General features: G+C 35.5%; 1 protein-coding gene across 1 annotated transcript in view; it reads left to right on the forward strand.

Annotated features, from left to right (window-relative positions):
- Nucleotides 1-6,567: 6,567 nt before the first annotated feature.
- Nucleotides 6,568-24,098, forward strand: part of fws (Conserved oligomeric Golgi complex subunit 5 four way stop) — a 79,629-nt gene continuing 62,098 nt past the window's right edge. Inside the window, exons 1-2 of the mRNA XM_081742991.1 lie at nt 6,568-6,783; nt 22,186-22,287. Coding sequence (XP_081599117.1) covers nt 6,711-6,783; nt 22,186-22,287 — 175 coding nt within the window. The 5' untranslated portion in view covers nt 6,568-6,710. The remainder of the gene's footprint in view (nt 6,784-22,185; nt 22,288-24,098) is intronic.

The raw sequence follows: 24,098 nt of genomic DNA on the forward strand, positions 1-24,098 counted from the left end.
ATATATATATATATATATATATATATATCTGTATATATATATATATATATATATATATACGTATATATATGCCAATAACAAGGGAGGTCCTATCTGTCGCCAACTGAGTGGAATCTAATTTATTTATTTCTCAAATAGCATTGTCAGACCGGTTACTTCGATGACAACTGAAGCCGTCCCTACAAAATGGCAAAATTGGCAACAATGCGTGACGCCAAAATACGAGCTAATGTAGTAAGACGGCTATCAATCTCGAATTCAGCATCCTGAAATTAGTCAGAATCAGAGGTTTTCCTTTCTATAACTAAACTGACGTCGTCCAGTGTTATTAGCTATATGTTAAAATGCAAGGTTTATATGTTTGTCCCCACAGAAAAGTTTATATGTTTGTCTCCAATCTTTTCGACAATGAGATCTCGAAACCCACAAGTGCTAGAAACGTGCCGTTTTCACTGATCGGTTCCAAATTTTGTGTAAATTTCCAGCTCTAATTGAATATTACAAAAAGAAAAAAACATGGCCATTAGTTCTTTTTAGGGGTACATTGGAAGTATTGAATTTTTTAAAATAAGTAAAGTATACGAGCTATATATTACAACATCACATAGTTATATAGAGGTTGTATATCTCTCAGGCGTTTGTTTCATGGCCAAATGATAATGAAAAACGAAGGATAACCATTTATCCAGTCTAAATTAATTTGGATTGTTTGGAGTGTTTTGCCCAATGAACACCGTATATCACTGACATAATTAATTGTGTGTGTAATTTATTTACTTATTACATACTGAATGCAAAAAGAAAGAAAACACTGGTCATATATGAATTAGAAATTCCAACCAGAAGTGGGGTCAAAGCTTGCAAACGGTGCGAGATATTTTAAAAAATAATGAACATTTTCCCCTTTATGATAAACCTTGCCGATTTTTATGAAGACGTCCTTCACTTGTATCTGTAAAGGGACATGTACAGATATGAGGAATGGCAAGGAGATTCATTCATATGTGAATGATGTACTGCGTAGAGAGCGCAGGTTCAGCTAGTTGAAAATTAATAGTCTGCACTCATTTCTGTTATGTCGTTTATTCGTGGATGTGCATTAGTTACAGAACTTTTACAGTTACGTGCAAGATTACCATCATGAAGTGTTTCTGTTGCAACAAATAAGTCTTTTGAATGAAACTGAGTTCTTAATATGCTCTTTGATCTAGTGAAATTTTGTTTCGAATCGAATTTCGAGACGTCTCGTCTCGACTTCGAGTCGAGTCGAGACAGAAACTATCGAGTCGAGACAGACATATTTTCGAGTCGAGACAACATTTTCTCGAGACGAGTCGAGACAGCCTTAAATCTCGACTCGTGCGCATCCCTAGTGCTGAAAGATGCATACCTTCAGAGCGACTGTCTAAAACCGTGGGAAAATGAACTTTGGGGTCGAATATTTCCAAAACTATTACCCATTGAGATAAGGCGGCATATTTTTGTCTTAGACTTCTAATATGTTCAATTCTAAAAAAAATGAGATTCTGAATAGTTCACTGGCGGCGCAAGGGAGTCCCCCACAGGAAATGAGGGGCCTTCGGATATTCCGTTAGAACAGATGGGTACGATTGCTCAGAGATGGAACAACGTACCATCAAGTAACAAAAAAAGTCGTTGACAGGCCATCGAAATTTTGAACAGAATCAAGATCTTGAAGGATTTTTGGTGTATTGTACATGGTTGCATAACTACAGTAAGGACTGAATGTAGTGGATAATATGAAATTAAATAAAATCATTACATCTTCAGGTTGATGACCCACAATCATTGCCAGTATGCTAAAGGAGACATACATTTATAATATGTAATGATTTTGGAAGAATTAATCCAATGAGGATTTGTGAGAAAATGGAAGTATCCTCGCAAAAAAAAAAAAAAAAAAAAAAAAAAAAAACCAGTAGATACAATGTTCTTCATAACAAACTTACTTGGTTCGTGACCTAAAGTGGTACCCCTTGCCATAAGATGTACACTGCCACTGAGTTACTATGTATCCCTTTTGTCTTTCCACTAGCGAACAACAAATTGTTTACAAAATATGGGAGCTGATGACACATAAAGGCAACAGTACTTTTTACGTAACAGAGGGGAAAATCGTGTTGAGAAGGTAGAAATCACGAGAAAGGTTGGTGATCTATCCTCCTAATTTTTTTTTAAACAAATTAACATTTCACAGTGTTGCCGTCTAGTCTAAGAGAGGCGGATAAATAAAGAAACATGAAAAAGAGTTGAGGAAATGAAAATATGCTAGACAACGGTATAACTGTAAGGAAATCCGTGGACACTTTTGGAAAAACGCCTGCTCATTGCGCTGACCAATATGGAAAGTTTCTTGGCCACGTGGGTCACGTTGTAAGAAGTAGGACACAATGGTATTGCCAGGCAGTCAGAATGGTGAGAGTATCATTGTACGGATCAGGAACACACGGACATGTCTGGGAACAATAACACAGACTTGGGTCGTAAGTTTTTAAATATTCAATAATATTTTTCGGGCCTAACTTTGTAAATATACTGTAGTATGATATTTATCGCACTGTTCTTTCTGGAGAACTTTTAAAGCACAACTGCAAAGTTAAATCTCTAATTGCTGTAAATAAAAATACAATTTCGCGTTAATTATTAAGTTTCTGTAATTAGGGCTTATTTCGAGCACATTTGATTCTCACACGGACTAGAGCCGGGCTCAGGCCTAACGGATAAGACGGATTTTGGACTTAGGTTTGGCCTCAAATCATAAATTCACGAGCCCTGCCGGGTCTCGGCTACAAATTCCGGCCCGTGCAAATCTGTATCACAAGGACAGCGAAAACAAATTGCAAGTAAATTGAAAAGTCGCTGTTTAGGGGTGCACTCACATTGGCCACAACGGATGAATATTATCACGCGCCGCCTTGTAATTAAGGTATCTAGGATGCGAGTTTTGAAAACGCGGTAGACTTTCCTTATGGGGACTGAATTCAATGAATCAGGAGTTGGAATGGAGATATCAACAAGCCATTATGAGAAATTTATGCATCAAAAAGTCTCACAGGTAATAACAATGACTATCTATAAAATAAAAGTATGGATGATAGTTTTAGAGCTGTTTTGTATCCATAAAAGTTATTTCAGAAAATAACCAGACTTCTTTCATTTAACACCCGCTTATCATTTTCGAAGAATTTGATTTTATGCGCTTTTTATATTATAAACAGTTGATTATTGCTTCATCATGAATTAACATTAAATAGGGTAATCGTACTTCCTGTTCCTCCTTGAATTATTTATTTCGTTATTACTATAAGCCAGTTCTTCTATAGTTCGTATTCATAGCAATGTTCTTTTTTATTTATTTATTTTTAGGTCATAAATTGGATAGCTGTAGTTTAGCTTCAGTAATGCTTCTTATGATGAAGGTAATTGGTGTTGAGAATCAACTGTCTATGCAAGACCACTTGCTTTATTCGAAACTAGCAGCGTTCACCCCGCTTCGCTGCGGTCACCCCGGAACGCAATAAACTTTGTTACTTAGATAATTTTTACTTTTTCGCTTTCAAATTGCAGTAAATGTTAAAATTATAGCGCCTGTCATTTATGTTAACCCGCCGAGTCACATGGTCATGCGGGTTGCATATAAATACGTTTATTTTTACCTATGATGAACTAATAACAAAGGATTTGTACGTATGGACACTTGAATGGTCAATTATCTCAAGACACTGGTAATTAAAAATTAAAGTGATATGATAAAAACCATCTAGGGTCCAAATCCTAATAACCCCCCAAAAATGAAAGAAATTGGTTCAGCCGTATTAGCGTGATGAGTTCACAAAGGATTTGTGCGTTCTCTTTTATATATATAGATCACTTTAAAAGGTGTTTAACACATTGGCTGCCATGAGACCCGAAAACGGGTCTCAGTAAACGTCACGCGTGGAGCCGTGATACCCACTTTTGGGTATCACCTCAGTTGCTGCTTCAGGCCGCGATACCCGCACGGTGGTGTCACTTACTATTTGTTTCTCGGATCAAAGATAATCTTTGGCCTTAGAAGTAACACTGTATTTGTGGCCCGGGGCCAGAGAGCACCACGTGCTAACAACAATGGCATGAAATTGTCCCTAGCATTGTAATAAAAGAATTGTTTTCTTATTATTTATAGTGAGTTCATTTTGTTTATTTTCAAAACAACTATTTATGCATTTGTATGGTTAGTTAGTTAGTTGGTGTTTGTTGAATTTTAAGAAAGTTAAAAAAAGAAGACGACGAAAGTAAGGCATTATATTCTGTGTTTGAGACACCTTTTATGTACAATAATCAGTGAAGCCATATCTAGCATCTTGGTGCTATATCTAGCATAATCCACAAGCATTTAGCATCTAGCATCTTGACTTTAGCATCCTGGCCAAATCTAGCATAATTTCATTTTACCCTTTGTTAAACAGAAAAAGAACGAAAATTTAGATGGTTCAAAGACTGTCGGGAATTATTCTTTTTAGTTGAAGCGATGGTTGGAGCAATGAAACCAGTCAGTATTTCTGCGGTTGTAATTTTTTGTTGAATTCAGAGCAAACGCAAATGTTCAAAAATAGCAAACGTGGCTGCAAAACATTTACTTACCCATAGTTTTATTACTACCAACTGACACCTGAATGTGTGGTTATCTGGGATGTTTCTGTTCCTTTCAATTTACAACTTGAGAGGGGAGGGATTTGAGCGTCAGGGGACAACTAATAATACACTAAAAGAAATGCTTCAGGGCTGTGTCGGAAGCGGCATGTTGTATATATATTTGTTAAAATGTTATCCATTCATAAAATATAAATTCGACCATCCTCCCCTATAATGTGCCATTTCTCATCATCCTAACAGCGTCATATTAAATTTGTACATGAATACAGTTAATACACTTCATTAAAATAATGAAGATAAGTAGGGGCGTGTCTTTAAAATTAGTTAGGAAAGATAATTTGAAAATCTGGCATAATTTACAAAAATCTAGCATAATTCAGACCCATGTTTGGCATAATAGCGAGTCTCGAGTGTGGCAACCCTGACAATAATGTACTGTGGCCCCTCGATGTGCTTCACACAATTTGGCCTTGGCAGCCAACGTGTTAAATTAGGTTTGATCATTACAAAAATTTAGGATAATTTTAATAATTAAAAGGGAATAGAAAATATCAATAATACAGAAAACTTCTTCAAGTAAGTTTTAGACTTCGGTAATTGTAATGATTTACACAAGTAATCCTATACCTGTAAACATAAAATACAGCTGCATTACTTATTATAAATTTCTTTCTTACAAACATGTCTTCCCATATAGAGTAAATTTTAAGTGTAACTTTTACAAAACTGCACCAGTACCTTTTCTCAATTGTTCTTACTTGTGATTGTTCAATTTATCATAGTTCTTGTATTCCTTCGATATGTTTCTGGCCATTGGCTTTTTGTGTCAATAAACATATTTAGGCATTATTATAATTATTTTATAACTCTAAACCTGATTGAATCTCTTTCTTCTTCCGGTAATGTGTTTTAATAGCATTTCATAAAGATGTTAGAGTTGTTTTCATCATAAAGTTTTGGTTCCGTTAATACAAACTTGGTAGACACCCCTAATAAGTGTTTTCAAAATCTGATTCTAGTCAAATGAATTTTTATTTTCATAAATGAATTATCAACAAATTTCACAAAAATCACTTTAGTCATTTTTAAAGTGTTTTCAAAAATGCGTTTCTCGAACGTCCATATACACCAAAGTCGAAATCTTCGTAAATTTCTTTCTTCCACTTCAAAACTAATTTTAATCAAATTTCAAGAAAATCAATAGAGCTATTTTGAAGTTATGATTGAATTGTCTTAGTTTTTCTTTCTACAAACATGGTTTATTCACATATTTTCCAATCCTTAGGATTATAAGTTCACATACTTAACATGATAGGAACTGTACGATTTGTGAAAGTCCACATTATTGGTTAGTAGAGTTTCAAGCTATTTCATTATATTTGTGGAATTTATAAATTTTTAACGCATTAAATTATCTTTTTGTCGAAACCATCTTATTGTGGACTGCCATTATCTTGTATCTTGCATAATTACTTGTTGCATTATTTGCGTTGTTTTGCCATCCACAAATTTTGCGAAGATGGTTATGAGATTAGGCTATTCTGTGTGCATCATTTGTGCGGCAAGAGAATAAATTAGTAAGTAGTGAGCAAATATTTGCCAACGCTTGAGTGGGATTGCTAATTAACAATATATTTTCAAGTACTTCCAATAACTTATTTACTGTTTTGTATTATCCATAGTACATCTTACAAATTTTAGAAACAGACAATATTTTATCAGATGATATCACATATTTCTTTTGCACTAAAAGTAAAAAAAAAAAAAAAGTAATGTGTCTGTTTCAAAATCTGCGTGTAACTCTTGATTCGTCAGAGAGAGTAAGACACTTACATGTTATAACTGAAATAATATAACGAGATATGAAAACATAACAATTTTAATGAAGAAATCTCAAATACTGCTCTCAAATATAATACAAATTTCAAATATAATAACTCTACTGCTCATGCACTTTTAGAGTACGGTGACCTCCTCTTTCTAATAAACTATAACTTCGAATTTGGGAGCTAGCAACACTGCTTCCAAGTATCGTCGTATGTCAGACAGTGTCTATGCCGATATTAAGTGCAAATGTAAACATGACGGAAACCACTGTTGATGTGTGGCATAGACTTGAACAAGATGGTAAATATTTAAAATGTATATAATATGAAGTATATTAGTTCGCCTTACGCACGTTCATCTATTATAAGTGTAATAATACTTGAAGCATTGCTACTCTTGTACTTACTGTAATGCATCAGAATTCTACCTGTATAACTTACCGCAGTTTTTCAATTTCCATAATATACATCTTTCATATACTAAATAGTGGTGCTGGTGTAGTTTCGGCGCACCACATTTTGGAAGATTTACAGGAACAATTCAATACTTTTATGAAAAGACATATTAATAAGGAAAACATGTCTGCAGGCGACAAAATTTTGTACAAAGTAATATAGTTGTATATTAGGTTTACAAGTGTAAGGTTACTAGAATGAAATCATTACAAGTGCTTTATGATGCATAAAACAAGTGTGTATGAAAGATGACTTTATTAGATGTTATTTTCCACTGGTGGTGTACTTCTGGACAGTGTACAGAATCTGTATTTTATGTTTACAAGTGGAGCATTACTAGCATGAAACCATGACAAGTGCTATTGAACTTATCTTTGGCAAAACCCACTTCTTTTCACTGCCGAAGCTTATGTGTATTCCCACAATCGGTGACGCGCCTGCTCCCTTCGGACGCAACCCCCCCCCCCCCGCGGTAGCATTCGTGCTTTTTAATGGCCACCTAGTACAAGTTGGTTTGTGTTTTTACACTGTAGTTCTTATGCCATGCATCCGCATTTATAAGCAAATCGAGAAAGAATTGTAATTTTTCAACAATTACTTGTGGTGGCCTCTTGAATTTTACCTATGCCAAGTGAGATATTTTCATGTCGCCCAGCGCAAATCGTTTGAGAGCCAATAAGAATGAAAGGAGTATGTTTAGTACAAGGGGTCCAGAAAACAAAAATTACAGGAGAAATGAATGATGCAAGTACTTAGACGTAACATAACGTAACCAAATCTAAACTAACCTAATATTAGTAGAAATAAGCGAAATTCTGTATTTTTTTTGGAAAATTATGCGGGACCCCTACACTTATATAACATAAACTAAACTAATCTAAACTAACCTAACCTACCCTAAACTAACCGAATGTGAACAGAAAAAAATAAAATTGTAGTATTTTTTAGAGAAAAGAGCAGGTTAACTTCTCTAAACATAGGCCGAATTAGTGAAGAAATTATAATTTTTAATAATTATTTCAAGTGGTGCGCCAAAAGTAAACCACGTGAATAGTTAAAAAAAAATGTGCTGGGATTCATATCTGTCGCACATTAAGACTTTATGAATAGGCGAAAACAACATTCAAGTCACTGGGTGATGAGTAAGTTTGAGTTCGAGAAAGCCACTGCTAACAATAAGCATACAAATTTTAATACAATTTATCGTTCTAACTGTTAGTAACAGTTTTTTTTTTTTTTTTTTTTTTTTGTGCAGGTAAATGTTTAGGAGAAGAGTTCTAAAAGTACGTAAAATATGCAAAATTTACGGCAGAAATGAAAGAAGCAAGTGCTTAGATTTAACATAACTTAACCAAATTGAAGTATGATTAGCAGAAGGGGTCCAGAAGCACATAAAAGACACGAAATTTATAGGAGAAATGGATGATGCAAGTACTTAGACCTAACATTACGTAACCAAATCTAACCTAAACTAACTTAATATTAGTGGAAATAATCGAAATTCTGTCATGTTTTGGAAAATTATGCTGGGCACCTACACTGACATCATATAACATGTATGAACCTAACCTAATGTAAACGGAAATTACCAAATTTGTGACATTTTAATAGAAAAAAGAGCTGGACTCCTTCTGGTAAATACAAGCCACCGAATGTAATCTAAACTAAATAACCTTAACTTGCCTACACAAGGCATTGTTTGAGCAGACGCTTCTGCCAAATTGTGACACATTTGTTACATTTTCAGGTTAGGTTGGAGGCTTGTATTTCTTTTGGCAGAACATGGACTAAATGAGAAGCTCCATTAGTACTTCGATTGAGTTCAGGAGGGCTCAATATAAAGACACTGTGGACGTATGGCATTGAAAACTACAGTAGATAAGGCACGAATCAGTTTGTGCTAAGTGGCTACTAAAAAGCATGAATGTTATATAACAAGTCAGAGTAGAAGCGCTGCAGGGGAGCCCGAGTGGATGCATCCATAGGTAGCAGGCGCGTCATTGACGGGCGGTATACACAAAAACGAGGATAGTATAAGAAAACACTATACATACAATGCTTTCACTATTAATCCAAATTCATTTCAATTTGCTGTTCAATGACAGTAGTTACGCATTAAAAAATTATGCTGGACCCCTACACTAATATAATCTAACCTAGCATAAACTAAGCTAACTTAAACTGAACTAACCTAATGTGAATAGAAGCTACCGGCATCGTAACATGTTTTAGAAAAAATAGAAGGACTCCTTCTGTTAAACATTGTCCTTCATAGACAGTGAAACGTTTTATTTACTGGGGTAGGAAAGTTCCAAATCACATTTTTGGACGTATTACTATAAGCAAATGACAGTACGTACGTAAGTTTATACTCGATTTTCTTGGCTTTATCCCAAGAGTTTCCCACTTTTGTGGTTTCTTAACTGCTTCTATGTGAGCGTTGAATGGTCGCTGTAAAATTAACACATGAATGCATACTTTAAAAGTATGTTCCAAGTTTAAGCTTATTCTAACGTAGCAACTTTTATATCTCATTTACCATATATGTTACATACATTATGGATTTTACTCGACTCTAGGCCGTAATTTCTATGTATGGCTGCTAGTCTTTACATCGCTCTCCCCAAGATATTGTTTTCGTTGGATACTTTCTGTACTTAATATCGGGCACATAAAAAAGTCGTCCAAATGCTTTTGTTCATAACAAATTTCTTTTGCAAATTCCTGAGGAGGTATTCAATTCCTGTTCCATTTGTACAATTCAATAAGGAATTTAGCTAGGTAATGAGTTTGAATTTAAATGAAATAATTCTTAATACTACAATGGGCATTATTTCTGTATCGCCGGACTGGACGAAAAAAAGAAAGGAATATTGTTTAGTTTCCCCCCAGATTACTAGGTTGTGGCTTTGGCACTCTTGGTACTGATTATTCTTCGAAATACAACCTGGACGTCAGGGCCGTGCTGGAATACTAATGAGGGCGGTGGACAAGTCTACTAAAAGGGCGCCCATACAAACGGGAATATATATATATATATATATATATATATAGATAGATAGATATATATATATATATATATATATATACAGGGCCGCCCACAGGGGGGATGTATGGCGCAAGCTGCGCCATTGAGAAAAATTTTGGGGGGGATTTTACTCTACTTTCGAACTAGCAATTTTACTGTCGGAATAGCACTAAAACACGATTTTGTGAAGCTAATTTTCAAAAATTTTCCGGGGTGAACCCCCGTACTCCCTGCTTCGATACTCGATGAATGAAGTACCGCGCAAGTAGCCGTATGAAAGGAAAGGTTGGTTCGTTTTAAGAGAGAAGGGCCGCCCACAGGAGGGATGAATGGCGCAAGTTGTGCCATCGAGAAAAAAATTGGGGGGAATAAAAAAAATTGGGGAAGAATTTTACCTCTAATGTCGAATAAGTAATTTTGCTGTCGTCAGAATAACATTGGAACACGATGCGATTTCTTTTTTAACTCTCGAGAATGAATCCCCCTACCCCCTGCTTAGAAACTCTATGAATGAAGTACCGCGCAAGTTGCTATATGAAAGGATGGCGCCAAGTTCTGGTGAACAACAGTTACAAACACTCAAGGAATCACTTTCAAATTTAGATTTCAAACTTGCCTATGTTGTCTGTTGAAAATTATAAAGTAATTTGACATAATTGTGAGCTAGTGGTAACCATACATACAACAGCCAAGTTTCAAATCTAAATTTGAAGTGAGCCAGTGAGTGTTTATAACTGTTGTCCACCAGAACTTGGCGCCTATTTTTGTGATTTCAATTCCTTTTAAGGCCACTCGTACTTGGCTCTTTTACAGGAATGTTTTTTTGTTGGATATCACTTCTTTTTGTAGGCTAATTTCGAGGATAACATTTTCTTTTGATATCAAACTCAATAACTTGTAACTTCGTCTTACTTTTCATGTACAAGGGAATTATATCAATATTTTGTAAAGAAAAAATAATACAACTAATTGTAAAAAAAGAATACCTGTGCCATACACAGTGTGTAGAAGTTTTTATACCCTTCAATATCCTTATAGAACATATTTAGTATTGTACACTACCAAGACTACTAATAAAAGTAATGCCATTTTTATAATTACTACTGCCCCTACTACTACTACAAGCATTCTATAATACTACTACAGGAAATAAAAACAACAACAAAAATAACAATTACTAGTACTATAAAACTACTGCTACACTGGGCAATTATTTTTAGAGGACTTGAGTTTTGAGGAGGGAAGAGATTATTAGTTTTTTGGGGGAGTGCGCCATCAGCTTTGGGGGGGATGGGCACCCCTGTATATATATATATATATATATATATATATATATATATATATATATATATATATATAGAGAGAGAGAGAGAGAGAGGGGGGGGGAGACTTTGAAAGAAAGTATGGGTGCCATTTTATATCAAAATCACCACCAAATTTGTTTTAGTATTAACGTAAATAGCTAACCTCGAATCGAAATCCTCTTTACTACAGAAAAACTTTTTAGTTCCTGTAACAACATTTCTGTCAAATAAAAAGAAGCTAAATGTATCAACAACTTAATATAGCACGCCTATGGACGCTGGAGGCTCATTGCCGCGTTTACAAAAGCTCTCCATTGATTTTTGTCCTTAGAAATCTGAACCCAGTTTCTACTTTATATTTCAATCTCTGCGAGAACCATTTTAATATTGTCCTCCCATCTGCGCCTCGGTCTTCCTAACGGTCATTTTCCTGTTTGGATTTCCAGTTACAACTTCGAAAGCGTTTCTAATTTCTTCCATTCTGGCTACATAACCTGACCATTTGAGCCTCCTAGACTTTATGACCCTAACAATGTTTGGTAAACGGTATAAAATTATGCAGTTCTTCGTTATGAAGTTTCCGCCTTTCCCCATTCCCGTTCCTTTTGGAGTTCGAATATTGGTTTAAGAATCTTGTTTACAAATACTTTCAGTCTGCGATTTTACCCTCAGAGTCAGTGACCATCTTTCGCAACCATACAGCACAACAGACATGATTATCGTTTTATATTTTGAGCTACAAATTCCTCAACAGAATTAGCGACAACAAAAGATTTTTAACTGAATAATAGCACGAAATCCCTACTTTCACTAATTTTTTTTTTTTTTTTTTTTTTTTTTTTTTTTTTAGTAATTATGGTTTTGGTGTGTTAATAATGATCCTAGATATTTGGAAGTATCCACTTTGTCGAAAGAAAATATTATTTGGTATTTTAACGCATCCATAAAATGCAGTATTACGATCCCGACAAACTTCCATTTATTTAGTTTTCTCTGCATTTACTATATCCCTGCAAGCCTATATCCCTGCAAGCGTTAATTAAGATTTCTGCATTCTTTTCTATTGTTCTATCATTCCCTATTAAATTTACATCATCAGCATACGCCATAACCTGGCAAATACAATTCAGCTCTAGCACCTGATTGCTGTCTTTGATTTTCCTTATAGTGTTCTCTTGAACAAAACCTGTTCACATATAATTATGACGACAGCGCATCTTGTTTCAGGTCATTCTCAGCGTGAGAGCTCGTGAACAAGAATTTCTCTACTCGAACGTTACTTCGGGATTCATTTAAACATATCTTAATTAATCTACCTTTTTCGGTATTGCAAATTCTGTAAGCATGTTGTACAATGTTTTCCTCCTACCAGAGTCTAAAGTCAATAATTGATGTGCCAGGATGTTGTATTCTCTCATTTCTTTTCAAGTATTAGTCGAATGGTAAATATCTGGTCGATAGTTGATCGATTTTACCTAAACCCGTTCTGATAATCTCCAATAATTTCATCTGCGTATGGAGTCAATCTTGCTAATACAATGTTTAAGAGGATTTATTGGATGTTGACAGAAGAGAAATGCCTCGATAATTATTAAATCTGTTTTGTTGCTTTTCTTCTGAACTGGAACAATGATTGATTCTCTTCACTCTTGTGGTAATTCCTCCTTGTTCCAGATAATGAGTTTGTGTATGTTGCTCTACAATTTTTCCCCTCCAGCTAAAATTAAGTCAAACAGAATTTCGTCTACACCCGGGGATGTGTGTTTAATTTTTTTTTTTTTTTTTTTTTTTTTTAAATAGCGATTTCTATTTCTGTCTGGTTAGGTTCTGGAATATACGGTTATGCTGCATGCATTTCACTTTCCCCACGCACATTAGTTTTTGGCTATGTGTTAAGCAAATCGTCAAAGAAATCTTTCCATTTATTTAAGATGCTATCTGTATCAGTGAGAACTGCTCCTTTAGGTTTCTTTAATATATAAGTACGAAGTTGATAGCCTTTCTTAAGTTCGTTGATGCATTTATACATGTTCCGAATGTTTTTGTTTTCACTATTATCTTCAAGTTAATTAATTTTAACTTTCAAAAGTCGCGTTTCTTTGTTTTAGAAGTTTTCTGACAGATGACAATGAAATTTTATGTAGTTATTTCGTTTGGATTTTGTAGCCAACGCAGTTTCTTCTGTTTTCTCTTCTCTGCTACTTTAGTACATTTCTAGTTGAACCATGGTTTGTTCCTACGTACTTCTGCGTGCTCCAATATTTCTTTTGCCGAAATTTTAATGTTATCTCTAATTTCAAACAAGTATCTTGAACACTAGTGCACTCCGAACCTTCTAAAACCGAGAATCTATTCGACACTTCAATCTGGTTCCCCTCTCATCTGACTCTCCTCTATTAAAAAAAAAAAAAATACCGCTCCGTTTTCAGATATTGAATATTTCCTTTATTCAACGATAGTCTCTCTCTATCACAATTAACTCATCTGAACGACCTAACATCAGTTGTGCTAGATTGTTCTTTTCTGTCTACTAAAACATGATCAGTTTGAATATGTGTTTTTCCATCTGATGAAGTCCAAGTATATTTATGAATGTCGCGGTGTTTGAATTTTGTAATCTTCACGATAAAGTTTCTGGATATTGCACAGTTCACGACTCTAACGCCATCGTCACAACCTTCCTTATGCAAACATTTATTCCGTATAATCGGTTTGAAAATACCCTCTGGTCCTACCTTCGCATTGAAACCGCCTAACAGAATTTTCATATGGTATCGCAGGAGATGATCCAATACCCGTTCTATTCTTTCGTAAAGACTGTATTTTTAAATCGCCATCCTTATTTTCTGTTGGGGCATGTGCATTTAAAATAATAATATTACACCACCTACCCTTAAGAAAAGTAAAAGAAAATATATCATTAACAAATTTAACCTATGTAATTGCTGATATTACGTATTCGTTTGTGAACGGAAGGCCCTGTTTCTAGTTCGTAATTTTTAATTCGTTCCCCGTAAAAAAACGTAAAATTTCCCGACTTGACTCCTCCATTTCCTTCTCATCTAACTTCCTGATATCCCACTAGGTCCAACCTCCATTTCTAAACTCATTTTTTTTCTTTTTTTTTTTTTTTACCAATTTTAACGCGCCTGTCCTATAGAGACTTCTTATATTTTATGTTCCAAATCTCATGTCGATTTTACTTTGCGGAGTTCGTGCCAAGTTATCAGTTCTGATCCGAGGATTCTGCGAACTTATCTGAAAAATCCCTTTTTTTCTTAATGGATGTGGTTGTTAGCCTCACACTAAATTCTCAAGTTGGATTGTCACCCCTTGTCTGTCCGCGACTGCTTACTCAGTATATTCACAGCTAACCTCTATATCCCAGAGGCCTTCTCCTCGATCCACAACCTGAGGACGCGCCGTGCCGTGATGACAGGAAGACCACAGTTTACGGAAATTAAAACAGCTTTATTTCACAAATACAACAGTTACTGATTATCCGAACACTGGTTTAAAACACACAGGAACAATCAATATGCTCGGATATATAGATGCATATTAAGACTGTGAAAGCTTCGATGCCGTAAAAATCGTAAATTAGAGACTAGTGTCAGTGTAGTAGTACATAAATGCATCGTAAGTTTGACTATCCGAACTATTCTGATGTATCACATTGTTTCGTTTTATAGCTATATAACTTTCTGAAACTATTTGAGAACAAGATCCTGAGACGAATATTCGGACCCAAGAGGAACGGGAATGGGGAATGGCGGAAACTTCATAATGAGGAACTACATAATTCAGCGTTTCCCAACCTTTTTCAACTTGTGGCACACTTGGACGTAACTTGAATTCTCGCGGCACACTCATAGACATAATAATAATAATAATAATAAGTAGTAGTAGTAGTAGTAGTAGTAAATATAAAATACCATAATATTTTCTTCCCCTGTAATTATTGATCTTCTCACAAAGAAGAAAGCTCTATCACTGGTTGTCCCCCGTGGTAAATCATTATGCTTATTTTTCATTCTAATTTAAATACAGAAAACAATTCCAATGAAATATAAGACTTAGGTTAATAAAAATACACTTTCTTTTTCGAATATTGTATCCAACCTTTCACTAAAAAGGAAGATCATTAAATAACGAACGAACAAACAAATCTCTTCCACTTTTAAAATACAAATGTAGGTAACTTCTCTTCGGAAAGAAATCCAGAATGATGCTATGTCTTCCTGTAAGTGCTGGAGCTTCAAGCCTCGGTCATTCCTCACATCGACAAGTTCATAGTAGCCCTAATGTGAAATACAAATATATATTTTTCCTTTGTCTAGCAATTTGGTTGCTATAGAATTAATATTTTTCTTTTTTTCGATTTCCTCGCGGCACACCAGCGGCTAATTCGCGGCACACCGGTTGGGAAACGCTGACATAATTTATACGGTTTACCCAACATTTTTAGGGTCGTCAAGTCTAGGAGGCTTAGATGGGCAGGTCATGTAAATAGAATGGAAGAAAGTAGAAACGCTTTCAAAGTCTTGACTGGAAGACCAATCGGAAAACGACCATTAGGAAGACGTAGGCGCAAATGGGAGGACAATATTAAGATGGATCTCGCAGAGATTGGAATACAAAGTAGAAACTGGATGCAGTTAGTAAGGATAGAGGTCATGGAGAGCTTTTGTGAACGCGGCATTGAACCTCCGGGTTCCATAGGCCATAGAGTTAGTTAGTTAGATTATACTCTTTACCTGTTCTCTGCCAATAGCAACTGTATGAATTTATAATACAAAACTGAAATACACAAGAATAAAATTTAAAAAAATAATGTGATATTTCGCAGGGCATCTTATGTAAAGAGCGTCTTGTATTCTTCACAGGTTCTGTAGTACCAGTCAGTATTTGAATTTATTAAACAAAGCTGGTATACAGGATAACTAAAACCACTTATCTATAATGTGATGTTTCGTAGGGCGCCTTATGTAAAGGGCACACTGTACCTTTTACGGGTTCTTCGCCAACAGTAACTGTGTGTATTTATTGTACAGAACTGCTATACAGAAGAGTAAATAGCATCGTTCATCTTTGATGTGGTCTCGGAAGGGCGCCTAATGTAAAGGGCGCACTGCACCTTTCACGGGTTCTTTACCAATAAAACTAAGAATTTATTACTCAGAACTTGTACCTTTATTTATACTGTGATATTTCGGAGGGCGCACCGGGACACGTCCCGGTGTCCCGGTGGGCCAGCATGGGCCTGCTGGACGTATGGCATAAAAACTAGCGCATAGAATACGAACCAACTTGTGCTAGGTGGCCACTAAAAAGCACGAATGCTATCTAACCAAGTCATGGTAGGAAGGGGTACGTCCATAGGGAGCATGCGCATCAGCGGCGGTGGTTATACGAATAAACGAGAGTAGTGGAAAAACTCTTTATATGTCATAAAATGCGTGGCTTATGTGTTGCGTAGTTTTGGGAGTTACTAAATGCTATCACAAAAAGTACCAAAATGTTAGGTCAGATATTCTTTTCTGAAGCTGCAATTCGTTTCTACGCTTACAACAAACTGTTCGCCTGGTTTACTAGACCATGCTTTTCACACAATTTCAACAATTGACACTCCTTATTTTTTATGCCTCGATAAAATTGAAAGCATATGTAACATTCTTGTTATTTACGCACCATTTCCACACTGCCTTTCCTATAAATCGTATCAAGTGTGCCTCTCCGCCAAATAGTCCCTTCCGCCTGCACATATAGTGCCGCTTACAATATCAAAAACAACTAACAGAAACAAGAGCTTCAACTATTTCTTTCACTCATTCTACCTCGCAAAACAAAATAAATTATCCAATTTATCTGGTAAATTTTCTAAAATTGGTCCGGCAGTAGAGCAGTTAATCCCTCCAATGTCTGTAGTGCTGCCAAACTGTCTTGAGCAGTGGCAAAAATGCGAACTAAAGCTCGCATTGAGCCAATAAGGGTTCAGCTGTTTCTAAGCGAGAGACAGTGAGTAGAATTCCTTCAGACGATAGCAGCGCTTGCAGCGGAAGACTGGGGATCAGCTCAATGTGGTATAATAATAGTAGGCTTATAGCAGTTTTTGTTCTTGTTAAGTTCCAAAATAAAGTAACTTGACAAATATTGGTATACGTTTCGTAATTGTAATCAAAATTAACAAGATCAGTAAGATAAACTTCAGTACACTTTTCAACATGTTATATAAGCTGAAAACGTTTCAATGAATAATTTAACATCAGTAAAAGTAAATTCAATACGCTATTCAACAAGTTATGTAAAGTGGTAGTGTTTCAATGAATAATCTAAACACAAGTAACAATTTTAAGATTCCCAAACCGCTGTATCCGCTCTTTGTTTATTAAAAAATGATCAGTCTTTCATTGCATTGGACACAAGTATATAGGCACCGAATGTATTACAATCAACTGTTTCAGTTAGATTTCACTGTGAGACAGACTCCGAATACTTTACTTTTACTGGAATTTGTGTCTTAATATTGAAAGCTGTTGCTTACTTAGAAAAGGACAAAGAAAACCTGTATTATATGAGAGTTGTACCACAATAGGAGATTTCATTAGAAACGGTTAGGACTTATTCCATGGCTTTCTGTTTTGCTACGTGTTCTATGGTTAAGCGGTGTTAGGTCTACGTCTCATATAGTCTCGCAGTTGGAAGGGACACTAAAATGAACATCAAATCAAATGAAATCTTCCATTCTTTCCCCATATCCATATCAACCTATGTAACTTTTTACTGTATCTTGAATATTGTCTTGTCTTTCCGAAAGTGTTTCTTAAGAATATCAACTCCATTGCTTCGATTCTGTTCCAGTTTTATTCCGTCATTAACCATGTTTATGGAAATTAAAAATAAACTTTCTAGTTTTACGTCCCACGTTTTTGCTCTTTAGGCTATAGGAGACGGATGATTAATGAAAGGGAATGATTGTGAAATCATTTGTGGGATAAAAATATGAGAGAGAACGGGAGAACTCCGAGAAAACCCCATAGATATAGTGTTGTACACCACACAAACAAGATGACGGGATCGAACCAGGGTCCCCCAGCACTGGATGTGGCCCTCTACCGTTGAGCTACCGTGCTCCGCATTAATTCCTGTGTAGTGTATATTATTATTATTATTGGTATGAAGTGTTACATACTATCATTTTAACTGTACTAAGTATGTTGCTGTTCCCACTTGAAGAAAATCTTAGTTGGTCTAGTAGTAAGTTGTCATCCAACACACAGGAACAATACATACGAATTTATTTAGGCACGCACGCGAATTATATTTTCCTAATACGATCAAATGAGGTCTGAATAGAATTTGGAGTGATATTATTGGTTGCAGACAAATAGTAAATTCTTCATTACACTCACTATTTAATCTAAACGGGAAATAACACATCCTACCTACATAGTAGTAATAGTTTGTATGTTAAGAAGAATCTTTGTTGGTTATTACTCTTTCATGTATATGATGTCGACAGTAGAAAAATTCCCGTATAGTAAACTTCCCCATTGTAACACATATTAGTGAGAATTTTGGTATACCAAGAACCACCACTTGTACAGAAAGAGATGTTTCTCTGTATCAGGGCCAAAGAAGAGCCAAACGCATTAAGTAAATCATTTGCAGACGGACAATCAATAGAGACTTGTAAAAAGAGTTCCAGTGTTGGTACATCCGTATAAGCCTGTAGCACTCATGATAGTGAAAAATTGTCATCAAAAACAGATATACAATTCCTTTTACCAATAACTTTAAAATGGGAACAGCGATTCGAGTACATAACTCTGTAACAAAAGAGGACATAATATTCTCTAAGCTACAGCGAGCTGACTCAAACTGGCCCACTCACTTCGAAATTATGGAATAAATATATAATTTATTATCCATTTTGGTGGATATTGTACGATTCTGCGTGATACCACACAGTGTTTGTCTTTAAGTAAATAAAGGAAAAGGAAGCTGCTGATAAATTTTATATCTCATATATTCCAAATAAGTCTTATTTAATACTTTTTCAGTTCTTCAACTTTGCTTTATTCTTTTAAACTTTTTTATTTATGTATACCGTACTATTATTATTACTTTTAATTCTTAGTATTTTTTAAATCAAATTTTGGTGGACGTCACTTAGTTCAATGCAGTTTATATGTAAAACTATCTTCTGGTACATCAGTAACTCATATTTATTTATTTACAGTGAAATGCAGCTTTTCTTTAATACACAACGTCTCATGTTCTACGTCAAAGATGCTCAATATGGGTGCCTTGTATAATTCGGCACTCATCAAGCTGATATTTTAACTCTTGCCACATTCTTTTTAACATCTCAGAGTCAATAAGTGTAACTGCTTCTTGAATGCGTACTCAAAGTTAAGTAAATGGTTAGGTAGGGGTGGCTGATACACTTGGTTGGTATTTAACATATCCCCATAAAAGAGTCGCATGGGGTGATATGTGATGACCAAGGAGGGGCCGCGGTGGCTCAGTGGTAGAGCTTTCACCCCTGATGCATGGGGTTCCTGGTTCGATCCCTGCTTGCGCCAAGTGAACTTTGTGGTGGACAAATACCGTTTTCCTCGGGGTTCTCACGTTTCCTCCCTCTTTCTTCATTCCACCGTTTCATTTATTTCTGATCATCACCGTCTCCTTTAGCCTAGCCGGCATAACCGTGGGACGTATAACTCAAAGATTTCATTTCATTAGGGGCCCAAGGAAGCAGAACCTGATGCTCACGACTAACTCGTCCTATTTATTGATGTGGTAACCTTCTGTTGAATTTCCTTCTTATATGATAACCTTCTATTGAGTTCTCCCCTGACATCCCACTGCCTGTGTTGGAGTTTCCGTCCTGCATGAAAATAAAATTTTCTATGTCCTCTTCCAGCTGCAGGAAAAGCCATGTTTGCACCATGTAAAGATAAGGAAAGTCTGTTTTCAGTGTTCTCCTCGAAAAGCATAGGGCCATACACTTTTTTATGTGTGACTGCACAAAACACGTTCACCTTGAGAGGAAGTCATGGATATTGTAAAAGTTCTGCTTGTGCAGGGAATAGGTAGAGCTAGGCAGAATAAAGTCGGAGTCCAAAATGAAATTCCACTACCGGTTTATTACAAAAACTTCTAATACAACAGTATCTACAGAAATATTACAATATAATTTTCTCTAATGTGAGGTATAGAGAAAAAGTAGCCCAAGACCCACAGCCTTAGGATAGAGTTCCAGGTAAGCTAAGCAGAATGGTGTAGGAAATCCAATGTTCTGAAGCAGGTAGTGAGGAGGTTAATATTTACAGAGCCCCGAAGCCCCGAAGTAGGCTAAGCAACTGATCTTGAGATCCCGACAGAGCTCCGTGCAAGCTAAGGCGGAAGGAAGGGTAGCCTAGAGTTCCGCAGCAAACTGGAGGCTTTTAGGTTGAGTTTCTCTTAGAGCTCCAGGCAAGCTAGAGGAGGGGGGAACCAATCGCAGATTGGTGACTTCGTTTAATTCTCTCCGTTAAATAAGCGCTCTTGGATAGCGGTGGCGCTGCTGCTCCTTTGGTGTCATGTGATTGTATTTGGTGCTGGTAGTCCGTCGCCACCAGTGGCTTAGTAATCCAACGTGAGGTGTAGTACTCCAGCGTAAAATACATGTGGTTGTTGTATACAAACAGGAGGGCGTGTGATTTTTTATAAACACAAGCACGTGGTACATTACAATATGTTCTTAACCATGGGGATTTTCAAAAGCCCAGATCCTTACAATTTGTTTATTTCCTTTTCCTGAAAGGTGAAAAGTAGCTTCTTCACTAAACACAATTGACACAATGAAGTCATCTCTTTCCATAAAATTTGCATCTTAGCCCATAACTTAAATTTCTTCCCCTGTCAGTAGGTTTAAGTGCCTGCAACAATTTTAGTCGATATGGGTGAAATTTCAAACATTTTCACAGAATTTTGCACACTGTTGTCTGCTACAAGTTTAATTATTTGCTTGCACGGACCGTTAGTTTTTTTTTTTTTTTTGTGAACTTCTGGCGAAAGTCCTACGCACACGATTAATTGTTTTCTCATCAACTCGTGGCCGATCTGATCATTTCCTCTTGCAGGTATACCCACTTTCTTTAAATTGTCTGTATTACTTACAAATGATTGTCCTCTTAGTGAATGTAATCGGAAGTTAGTTCTGAAACTTCGTTGAACACTAACTACAGACTGTTTTACATGAAATTCGAGAACACACAATGTCCTCCTGTCCTTGTTTCGTGCCATCTTGATTTACGGTCATCCTAGTGACGGAATGCGTAACTGAACATCAACTTCGAAGCTTCCTCGTAACTAAGCGGTTAGCGTACCTGGGTTCGATTCTCGGCGAAGCTCGTGGTTCGGATTCCACGTTAAACTGTAGGTCCACGTGTCATATAGTCTCGCTGCTAAACGGGACGCTAAACTCAAAATGAAATCAAATCAAATTAAACAAACTTTGCCAACCACTAAAATGTTTTGAGTATTTCTTTCATTCAACATCAGTTCCATATCATTGTGAGTAAATAAAATGTGAATTATTAGATTTTGAAATTGAAAAGATAATTTACAATAGCTCTGTATGAAATTTTAAATCTTTACAGCATCAAGAGTTTTAATAACATGACACAAATGAGGTGCTTAAATGATTGGAAGAGTATGTCCTGAAGTCTACATAGTTCTTAGATTTTTTTGCTTTTATAAAGCGTTTAATCTATGTATTTGTTTTAGGCTGACTCCGTATATAATACAATAATGAATATCTATATTTGTGTATGTATGTAAGTATGTATGTATATGTGTGTATGTATATATAATGTACCCAGTCGCAGGTTTTAATAATATATTCTCTCTTTATCTCTTCTGAAAGAATTTCTCCGGCCGTTTCTTCATGGAGGACGAGGAGATAAACATCCAGCTGAAATTGCAGATGGAATTCCACTTACGCAGCAGTTGTCCAAACTAGCAGAAGGTAGGGAGTAGTGTGCATTGGTTACTGTGTTATGTTAACTATAGAACATATTGTTTAGGCTGGTGTTCCGTCAATACACCTTTAGTTTTAGAAATAACAAGCTTGTTGATTATTATAACAGAATTCCAGTTAAGCTTGGTTACTCAGAAACAAAATACTACTTCTTAAACTGCAATTACTTCTTGATAATACAACGTATTTAATATAAACCTTATCATAATATTTTATATCAAGCATTTCGAAAACTACCTTGTGAATTTCGGCTGAGCTATTTAAAATAATAATAATAATAATAATAATAATAATAATAATAATAATAATAATAATAATAATAATAATAATAATAATAATAATAATAATAATAATAATAATAATTATTATTATTATTATTATTATTATTATTATTATTATTATTATTATTATTATTATTATTTGTACATACAAGGCTTTTTAAAAAATAAAACTCTATTTACTATTACCGTTCTTAAAAGTTCGTATGCTTTATGGACCCAATGCCGTGGTTCTCAACCGATGTACCGCGAGATGTGGATGTATGTCGCGAAAATTTAGAAGCAGTGTGATGACAAAAAGGGAAAATAAATGAAAACAATACAATTCGATATAACTAACTAACTAACTCTATGACCTATGGAACCCGGAGATTCAATGCCGCAATCACAAGAGCTCTACATCGACTTCTGTCCGTGGCCAACTGGATCCAGTTTCTTCTTTGTGTTCATAATTCTGTTAGATCCATCTTAATAGTATCCTCTCATCTGCATAAAGATCTTCTAATGGTCGTTTCCCGATTGGATTTCCAGTTAAAACTTCAAAAGCATTCCTACTTTCTTTCATTCTGGCCACATGGCTTGCTCACTTGAGCCTCCTAGACTTGATGACCCTAACAATGTTTGGTAAATCGTATAAATTATGCAGTTACTTATTACGAAGTTTCTGCCATTCCCCATTTCCGTTCCTCTTGGGTCCGAGTATTCGTCTCAGGACTTCATTCTCAAATACTTTCAGTCTGTATTCTTCCGTCAGAGTAAGCAATTGGGTTTCGCAACCATATACCACAACATTCATGATTGTCGTTTTATATATTTTAAACTTCAAATTCCTCGACAGAGCTCGTGACGACAAAAGTTTTTGACCTGAATAATAACAAGAATTTCCTGTTTTCAGTGAACATTTAATTTCTTCGTGAATGTGGTTTTGATATGTTAATATTGCTCCTAGTTATTTGCAACTATGTACTTTGTCGAAAGCATTATTTGATGTTTTGACGCAACCATAATTTGCAGTATTATGATCCCAGCGAGCTTCCACTGCATTTGCTTCCAAATCCATGTCCTTACAAGCGTTTAATAAGACTTGTGCATTTCTTTCTATTGTTCTCCTATCATTCTCTATATATTTATATCATTAGCATACGTCATAACCTTTGAATACCATTTAGATGTATGCCCTGGTCGCTGTCTTTGATTTTCCTTATAGCACACTCCAGAATAAAGTTGAATAATAATGGCAACAACACATCTCTTGGTTTCATGTCAGTCTTGACGTGAAAGTTTGTGGACAAGAATTTTGCTACTCTATTGTTTCGGTACTTTTTTTTTTTTTAATATTTATTTATTTATTTATTTATTTATTTTTTTTACATGCATCTTTTCTGTTTTCTTTATGCTAACATACAAGAAATTTTTAGTGGATACTTACATCTTAATTTTAAATTAAAAACCTGCACGGATGGAGACCTCCTGGCATATGAACTCCTTGTAAATTTGTTCTCTTTTCTATAACCAAAACTA

This window comes from Thermobia domestica, chromosome 16 (genome assembly GCF_964235325.1).
Source record: "Thermobia domestica chromosome 16, izTheDome1.hap1.1, whole genome shotgun sequence".
NCBI lineage: Eukaryota > Metazoa > Arthropoda > Insecta > Zygentoma > Lepismatidae > Thermobia > Thermobia domestica.